This window comes from Orbicella faveolata, unplaced genomic scaffold (assembly GCF_042242905.1).
Source record: "Orbicella faveolata isolate gen_17 unplaced genomic scaffold, um_ofav_v1 contig_46, whole genome shotgun sequence".
Taxonomy (NCBI): Eukaryota; Metazoa; Cnidaria; class Anthozoa; order Scleractinia; family Merulinidae; genus Orbicella; species Orbicella faveolata.
In genome coordinates this window covers 5,179,878-5,189,358 of record NW_028301576.1, presented here as the reverse complement: position 1 = coordinate 5,189,358, position 9,481 = coordinate 5,179,878, and the positions used below count along the sequence as shown (strand labels likewise).

The window sequence follows — 9,481 nt, the reverse complement described above, 5'->3', positions numbered from 1 at the left end:
GGTTTTTTACCAAGAAAAAAACTTACTAGAAAATAACTAGCCAGGCCACTTTCGGTTAAAGTTTCAACAAAGCGTGTGTGTAAAGCTTTGTGATCCCATTTCGTATTATAACCCACCTGTCAGAGAGTTCTTTTCTGAAGAAAACAACTTATCAAATTAATCACTCTAAATGCAATTACAACGTCTCTCGTAACACTACTTTAAAATCGCTTTGAACCTTAAGGAAATTTCGAATGTAATTATAGCTAACTGTCTAATACAAAATGCAGTCTCGCTCTTCCAGTCTATATGCAAGGTGTCTGGATAAATTCACTTACTATAAACGCTTACCTGGCTTCAGGTTTAGAGGCATGCCCCTATAATCCCTTCAAAGTGAAGCAACGTTAAAAACCTTAGCCTCAGCGATAAATTGGTCGTGGGTGCGTTGTTGCGAGTAATGAAAATTCAGGTTGGTTCATACCGTGCATGGCGACGCTGCGACACGCCAACTTATCTGTATTTTGCTGGCTATGATTGACTTGGAATTCAGTTTTTTCTCGTCTAGATTCGTCTCCTTGATACTGCAGAGAATGATTAGGTATAGAACTTGCTTGAGAACCTAAAGAACGAATGAATATGTTGCTGAATACTTATTCATACCCAGTCCCCTAGTGCAAACAGACTAAGTATTATAAATTGAGGACGTTCAAGACGGTCCGTTTTTCCCGCCAAGTCGCTGAATCCCGTTGAAGCCCTGATTTTTTTCAGGCTTCTTCTTTCCAATTACTTAAATTGGAAAATTAACTGCGACGATCATTCTTCACTTTCACCTATAACCGCAGTTCATATATGAAATATTTCATATAAACTTTACATCATTTCACTCCTCACGGGAAGATATGAACTCAATTAATTGATCTCGCTCCCAATGTGTGGCTTCGTAGCTCAGTTGGTAGAGCATCGCACCGGTATCGCGGAGGTCACGGGTTCGAATCCCGTTGGAGCCCTGATTTTTTTTCAGGCTTCTTCTTTCCAATTACTTACATTGGAAAATTAACTGCGACGATCATTCTTCACTTTCAAGTCGCTGAATGTCTGACCAAATTACCAGAAAATTAATCATTGACACACTTTCCCTTTCTGTATCGGGATTTCCCAGTACAGATCCAGACTAAATTGGTGTACTGCGTATATCCAAAGACAAGACAGGGCAGGAGTGGATTTCCCTTCAAAAACTACTGCTCATGGCACCCCTAGCTGTAGAATTGCTAACCCTTAACTCCGATTTCCATAGTAAGAAGAGATAATCCCCAGGATGACCAGTATGGTTGCTGAGGAGGTAAGGTAAGTCGTCACAAGGCCCAGTGCCTCATACCTGCTGGAGCTTAAATTGGTTATTGGTCTTCTTCCCTAAACAGGAGGATAATAACCGACTCCCATTTATACATCTGGGTGGAGAGAGGCATTGTGAACGAAAATTGCCTTTCCCAAGACGACATGGCAGCGCCCTAGTAACCAGGAGCGCTCGATCCGGAGTCCAGCGCGCTAACCATTAGGTCGCGACCGTGCTATGCGCTAGGCAGTTGCCAGTTTTGTATAGAATCCGACTGCGTTACTACGTTACAGGTTTACTTCAGTCTGTCGTAAATTGATGAAATGCAGCCGCAAAATGAATATATGGCCAGCACGTGGACCTCTCGCCGGCTGGATTGTTTATTTACAAGATCTGCGATCAATTAATTAACCTTATTAAATCTACTCAGTCTGTAAGTGAATTTGTTTCATTTGAGTGTGTTTCAAAGGCAGAGGAGCGAAATTCTGGCTATTGCAATTTAGTCTCCTGGAAAACTACATGTAGAAACATGAGCATACGGCGTCCCTTTTGGAAAGAAGATGACATATGCGGGGCATGAGATAACAAGCCATCAGAGCCTGCTGTGACTCTCCCAGTAGCGACGGTAGATCGAGACGTTACCCACCTGCTGGTCAAAGTAAAGTGAACGCTGGTGGTAATAAACTGGCCGCGTCCCACAGAGTTGACAATTTCTCTGAATGGAAGTTAAAGTATGAATTAAAGAGGATTATCATTTGCCCACGTCACGGCGGAAAATTCACCTGTTTGCGTGACCAAAGTGGGGCATATCAACACCCTTTCAATCAAGGAGAAAAAAGAAATTGAAGAAACGGAAGAAGATTACCGCTGACGTTTTAGATAGAATATTTTAGGGGTTCGGCATTGTGATACCTACTGCATCCCTTAAGTATCCTAGGGTAGAGTGACTGCATGCATGTTCATCAGACATAAATTCATTTTTAACAGAGAAACAACAACAACATGATATTAAGTGTAGATTCTCGATCGTGGGTTCAAATCCCATCTGGGACTCGGATTTTTTCCGAATATATGTTTTTCCCAGAATTAACGCTTAAAGATTTTTTACACGCTTTAATGTCTTAAATTCGTTCCACTTGTTCAAGGACCGTTCTTCCATCATCATCTGCATACATATTTGAAAAAAATATCTCTAACTTAAATGTTTACCCACCCACAATTTAATTGTCAACATTTTCCAAGGTCGTTGAACCTGAAACTTTGGCATATTACATAAGTCCACATAACAACTTTGTGTACCAATTTTAAGCGAAATCGGCCGACCTTCATTTCAAAGTCTGTCCCGGTCTGTCAGGCAGAAGCTCTTGAATCTAAATTGATAATTCGATATGTGCATGTTGACATGTTACTGGCGGACTGCAAAGAATGTGTAGTTTATTGATATTTTTGAAAGAACAGAAGCTTGGCAAGATACATCGGTGCTCTAATGCATAATTTAGTCTTTCCCTCAAAACATCGCCGAGGCACTCACACTTTTAATTTCTGATATGCGCTTGCTATGAATTCTGTCTTAGACTGTCCTTTGTCGCTGCCCATCATCTGAAATCGTCTTTAACTCATATACGGATCTCACTTAAACGATTGTTACTTTTAATCGCTGTATACTTGGATTTTTTGATTTTTAGTCTGAATCAGACGTAATTACCGGCAGATTCACGGGACAATGCCGAAATACACGGAATCAGTTCCAGCTCAGATCGGCATAACCACAGCCAACTCTATCCTCGCTGTCTTAAACATCGTTGGTAATTGCCTGGTTTGCCTTGTCGTGATAAAGCACCAAGACATGAGGTGAGACGTTATTTTCTTTTGTTTTCCTAGAAAATGAAATGAATTGTCGAAAGCCATTTAGTCCAGCCGGCCCTCTCGAGTTCCTATTAAAGTGCTACAAATTTACAAATAACTGAAATGAAAAAAAAAAAAAAAAAGAAAAAAAAAAGAAAAAAAAGAAACGCAGTTATTGCGTATTGCAACCTAGTGGGAAAGGCCGAAACGCTATTGTTAGCCAACGTCGTGTTTGAATTTCTGAGCGTGTGTTTGCGATAATTTCTTTTTTGAAAACACGGTCTTAGCTATGCTAATTTACGAGCAATTGCAACATAGGGTTTTCCATGCAACCTTTGATGCATTTCGCATGCAGGTCCATAACAATTGGCTTCACACTAGAAGCTAAGTTAGTTTCAAGGAAGCACTTGACTCAAGTGCACTTGGAAATCTCAAATCGCACGTTAAAAAATTTGGCTTCACACCTGTGGCAAAGTATATTACTTGACGCATTTGGGCAGTAATATCGGTCATGCATATCACAAATGCAAATGTTCGGCAGTAAAACCGTGAAGAAATGCCTATAGTTGCTTTGTTGCTAAAGAGTACATAAGCGCAACACAAAGGAACAAACGAAACCTTCTGTATTTCTCTAGAATAGTTCAACAACGCGGTTTTCGGCAAAGAAATTGCTGTAGGGCTTTAGGTAACCGAGACATGGATGCGCTATAGAAATACACTTCCGTGTTACTCAAGTGTGGTGTAGACCATACTTAATAATAATGACAACCAACTTTATTTGTTGAGGGTAGCACACAACGTAATGTCACTGAAAAACCAGTGGCCCTCATATAAATATAAACTGATTCTCAAATCTGCAACCATTACATAAAAAAAAAACTAAGATATGAGATACACTAAAATATTAAAAAGCAAAGCATTGGATCAAGTCTAACAATTAAAACAAGAAAAATAAAAATTAAAAATTTACATGATAAAATGGTCCAATTCCTTATAACCGTCCATAAAATGTTTAAAAATGGATTTTTGGGAGCGCACCTCAGCTTTTTTGAACTACGAACGTTTCCATGGTCACTAAGTAAAGTCTAAGTAAGTACATTTTACCCCTTCGAACTAAAAGTAGGTTCCAAGTGCATTTAGAAGCTCTAGTGTGAAGCCAAGTAATTTTTCTCGTTTTCCAATATCAGCATGCACAGAAAGTGAATTGGATTCATAATTTTTTACTGATACCCGTGTTACAAGAAGGTTTTTTTAGTTATTGATAAGGGCCTGCACCTCAGTTAACATTTTCTCGCCGAGCTATCGCAGATTTCGTGGGCCTCGCTTTCTTATAAGAATTTTTACAGTCCTGTTTACTTTCAATGAACGAGCTGTCTTTGAATAGGGAAGGTAAGATCTACGACGCGGTCGTTAACGAGAACGCCACAAAACAACAATATGATTGGTTAAAAGACGAAACATAAGCGTGCTGCACGTGTGACACGCATTTTAGCACATACTTTTGCGGTACTCTGCACAACAACGACGTAAAATCACCAAATTTGAGGTTTTGACGAAAACGTGAGCTTGCAGATGGGAATCTTTCATTCTTTATTTTTATTCTGAAACCGCTGGTACGAATTTATTATCAGGATATTTTGCACACATCGTACGAAACGCACGAGATAGATTAATCTCGAAACAGCTACGATAGTGAAAATTACTTTTTGAAGTGACGTTTTCGTCGATGTCGCAGTCTTGGATCGTTAAGTCCCCAATTTATTTGAAACACGTGATTGAGGACGCAAAATTACGTTGTCGGATATGGCGGCCATTTTTCAGGATTTCAGATTCGCTGTGTCCTTCACTTTCAATTTCCCCTGAGGCAGCCATCTCGAACCCAAAAATATGCGATTCTACAACTGCCGGGGATTTAGCATTCATTTTAGGAGGTCTAATACCTAACCCTTACCAACCTCCTTCCAAGGTCGGCGTACTGTGAGCTTCGTTACGCTTCGTATTTGTCTGCGGCAACTTGAATCGAAGTGAAAAAAGTCTTAATTTACTGTAGGGATCTAAAATAATTAGATGAGAAAATTGATTCCATCCCTTCATCCTCAAATCAACTGGTACAAAGCAGAATAGAGCAGACTGTTCTGAAGACGTCGACCACAAATATTAGGGAGCTTAAGCAAACCACGACGACGACGGCAACGAGAACGTCACTAAACAAAAGGTTTAATGAGCAAAACAATGGCTGTGCACGTACGTTATAATTCTTGGTACATTTCTTTGCCGTCCTCTGCAAAACAATAACGTGAAATGACCAAGTTCTGCGTCGTCTACTGAACGGGGACGACGACGGCTCATTTTTCGTATTTCCATTTGGAATTGAACGATGTCATTGCATATTTAGCATGAGCACTTTTTAGAGCCATTGGCGTACCGAAGAGATCTAGACAATCGCGAATTTTGCTGGTAAAATATAAATTCGTTTTCTACGAGGCGTCGTCCTCGACGTCGTCGTCGTCGTTGCTTAAGCTCCCTATTAGCCAGTCTCAGCACTCGTTATATGATAGATCATGTGATTTATTTAATTTCACAGAACTTCTATCAACTATCTTCTCGTGAACCTTGCTGTTGCTGACATGCTTGTGGGACTATTCTTTACACCACGATACATCTTCATGCATATGTTTACTCATCCTGACGGTGTGACTGGCACAGTCCTTTGTAGACTGTTGACAGGTAGCAACGTGGCCTGGGTCGGAGGTGCCACATCCGTGTTCACATTGGTTGTCATAGCAATTGAACGCTACAGTGCTGTCATGGATCCATTTGGAAATAGAGAAAGGCTTACGACACGAAGACTTCAGGTAACATGAGCTGAAATGAACGGTGACTTTACGTTAAGAAATTTAAAGCAGGCAGCCCTTTACGCAGCCTGCAGTGCAGGCGTATTTGTAAAAGTGGGCGGCCTAAATTCATTCTCGAGCTCAGTGAAATTTGGCCACCATCTTAAAATTCAAAAGGGTTAGACCTGCAGCACCATATATAGTGTCTCGCTAAAAGAAAAAAAGAAGTTTACTCAAAGCGAAAGCTTCGTAGTGTCAGATTTTAGCACATAAAAATTACGTTTTTCAGGTAGTTCCGTGGTGACAATTCAAAGTCTTGACGTTTCTCATGAAAATTTGCCAAAAAGATCTAGTTTTTTTACATTGGCAAAAAAGATGGATCAGATTTTCGATCTAATTAACACAGAAGGAGCTACTTGGATCTTGCTTGATACCAGTTTTTTTAAGAAGCGTGTTGGTAGGCAGAATTCTGTGTAGAAGTCCATACTTAAAACTGATGAGTCTTGTGCTTTTGGTGCAGCTAGCTGCCAGAGTGTAAGGAGACCTCCAATCCACATCATTGCTATTATTCAGGTCAAGAGCAATACTGCTGTTCCACTTTTTTGACTTTTCAATGGTACTCTACTTGGAAAAGAGACAAGTTTGTCATAAACAATCCTGTTTCCTTTAACACCTTTTAGAAATAAGTTAAGAAAGGATTTAGACTTAGCTGCATCATTGAATTCATTTGCTAGGTTCATTTTTGGTGAAGATGTTTAACGGCAGATATAATTCCAATATATTTCAAAGGATTTAAATGTTGTAAGTCGGATCAAAGTTTGATCTGATTGGCGTAATTGTAACCTTAAGGGGCTCGGTCACGGTATTTTGAGTTATTTTGGCCACATACAAAATTACCTTTAAATGGTAGGAAACTTGAAAATAACAGCTTAATAAGATAGAAAAACACCAAAGAGATAATGATAAACAATAAAGGAACAAGGATGGCTAAGGATGGAGAAGATTGACATGGATTACAAACGACGAATTTGAAAACTGAGGCTAAACGTTTCAATATGCGGAAACCGTGAGTAAGCCCCTTTAAAAAGTGGATATCTAGAACTAGAGCCGATGCAACGAAGAGTTCATTAGTTTGTAGTGTACCAGCCCAACCAGCCTTCTTCAGTTACTCTTGTTATACCTTAAGAGGGCTGATTTGGCTGGTACACTACTAAAAAGTCAACTCTTCGTTGTATCGGCTCTATTGCTCTTGATATCCACTTTTCGTAATCTGGATAAACGATTCTTAGTTGGACTTGTCGAAATAGCCACTGGATTTATAAGGCTTTTCCAATGACAACGTTTCAAGGTAAATGCAAGTTTCATTCCTTCATTACATGGTTTTTGATATAAATATTAGTTCTAGTATCGAACCGTGATGACAGTGACGTGCCCAGAAAGTGCAGTTGTCTTGCCCTGTTCCTCACTGAGCTTGGAGGGATTTTCCCTCTGCCTTCATGTCTGCTTGTACATGCTTCTTAACTGTGAACAGAGCTAAAGAGAAGTGTTTTAAATGTTTTGCCTGGAACACTTAACGGCAGTTTGAATATCGGAGGTTCACTTTTATCTCAGGTGATCATTCCGTGTTCCTGGCTTTTTGGATTGGTGATTAATTTCCCAGGTTTTTTGGTCAAGAATTTTGACGCGAAAGCAACTTTCTGCATCAGACGATACCCTGAGGAATGGATGGGCAAAACTGATACTCTGATTTGGTTTCTGCTATTGGCGTTTTCCCCGGTTTTGATAATGGCCGCACTTTACTCCAGAGTCGTTCATACTTTATGGTTTCATCGCCCACAGCACCATGGTTTCGACAATCGTCAGCAGGTAAGGTTAGAGGAAGGAAAAGTGTTAGACTGCGTGAAAAGAGGATGAGGTAAGGGAACATATCCTCATGCCCCATGATAATATTTTAAGCATCGCTGTGAAGTTATTTTGGTGTCGTGCCCATGGTCGCACAGCTAGTGATCAGAGAATCCAACCAATCAGGTGTCATCCTTAAAATAACTCCGCGTCACGACCACGGGATAAATTTAGATTGAAGAAAATTATCATCAGAAGAGACCCATTTATGGCGGATATGTTCTCTCACATAATCCTCTCTTGACTGCTTACACAGTCAGTCAAGCAATTTGTTTCGTTAGTTAATCGCGTCACGCAGTTGAGAGAAACTGCAGAGGGAGGCATCCATTTCTCGTGACTGCGAGATACTGAACGCGACTGAACAGTTACTGAACAAAAATGAACGCCTAAGTTGAATAAACGCAACTCAGTTATTCGTACACGAGGTTGCGAACGCGCCACATGACTGCCGTGGTTCAGTGACCAGTGGTTATCAATATATGTCACGGGGAACGTATTGTCACCCAACACGCTACACCTTGAATGTCCGTTTGTGATTGGATAGTTTAAATATGTTTTAAAAAACCAATTTTTGGTCACCAGGGAGTGCTAAAAGTGCGGAAGCGAGTCACCCTCATGGTCGTCACAGTTAGTGCCATATTCGCATTGTGTTGGGTGTCTGGAGCAGTCATCTATCTTGTGGCTTTCTTTTCGCCCGTGTTCGGCTCTGGTGATGTTGCATATGTCACGCAATCTACAGTGGTCATGTTTAATTCCGCTGTCAACCCAGTTGTGTATGCTTTGATCAATCAACAGTTCAGCAAGAAGATCAAGTACATGATGTGCTGTAGATGTCGCCCTGGGATACACCCTGTTAGAGAAGAGCGGAACTTGGACGATCGCAACCCAAGTGTAGTCCCAGTGCCAGAAACAGAAGAGACTCAGTTGTAGTAGACTTAGTAAAATTGACACCAGAAATTTGACAAAAGTACCGCCGGAGCAATTTACAATCTTGCTCCCGGAGGGCCTTATCCCAAACGAAAGGAAACGATACATGGAAAAAGTCAACGACAAACTAAATGACTGCATTCATCGGTTGCGCTTACACAACACCATTTCCTTTGTAATTTCCACTAAACGGTTAGTTCCGCCAATTACAGGTACGGTAGTGACATTGAAGTCGATAACTGAGAAATGACAAAACAGCCCAGAAAATTAACGATTATTCTTTGAAACTCGTGGAACATTGTTTCAGTTAAGGTATAAGCAGCGTGACGTGCCTCGTTAGTTACCATGTCACTTTTAGAAGATCATTATTTGTAAAACTCTCTTCAAGTGCACTGATCATGAAATAAAGCCCTGAACATCCAAGCTTTCAACGTGTTGTAGTGTCGAAGAGAGTGTGTAGAGAGCGAAGAGAGTGCAAAGCTCAATGTGTTTGGTGAAACATTTAAGAATTATCAAGCTAATTAAATGACTAAGTCGATTATAGATGAGAGAGGTGTGATTGCAACCAAAACGTAACACCCAATTAGATTCCGTCCGTACCAAACTTTTTTCACGAAAATAGGTTATTACTATACTTTTACTTTGACCTTAATTTTGAAAT

General features: G+C 40.3%; 2 protein-coding genes across 2 annotated transcripts; both read left to right on the top strand.

Moving 5' to 3' along the window:
* The first annotated feature begins 2,845 nt into the window (after positions 1 to 2,845).
* Positions 2,846 to 6,046, top strand: LOC149098095 (neuropeptide FF receptor 1-like). The gene is made up of 2 exons (XM_089278026.1): positions 2,846 to 3,163; positions 5,742 to 6,046. Exons 1-2 carry the CDS (start codon positions 3,036 to 3,038, stop codon positions 6,019 to 6,021), a joined length of 408 nt encoding a protein of 135 aa, XP_089134152.1. The 5' UTR covers positions 2,846 to 3,035; the 3' UTR covers positions 6,022 to 6,046.
* A 1,600-nt stretch (positions 6,047 to 7,646) lies between these two features.
* Positions 7,647 to 9,243, top strand: LOC149098094 (pyroglutamylated RF-amide peptide receptor-like). The gene is made up of 2 exons (XM_089278025.1): positions 7,647 to 7,857; positions 8,476 to 9,243. The coding sequence occupies exons 1-2, from the start codon at positions 7,717 to 7,719 to the stop codon at positions 8,821 to 8,823; spliced, it is 489 nt and encodes a 162-aa protein (XP_089134151.1). The 5' UTR covers positions 7,647 to 7,716; the 3' UTR covers positions 8,824 to 9,243.
* The last annotated feature ends 238 nt before the right edge of the window (positions 9,244 to 9,481 follow it).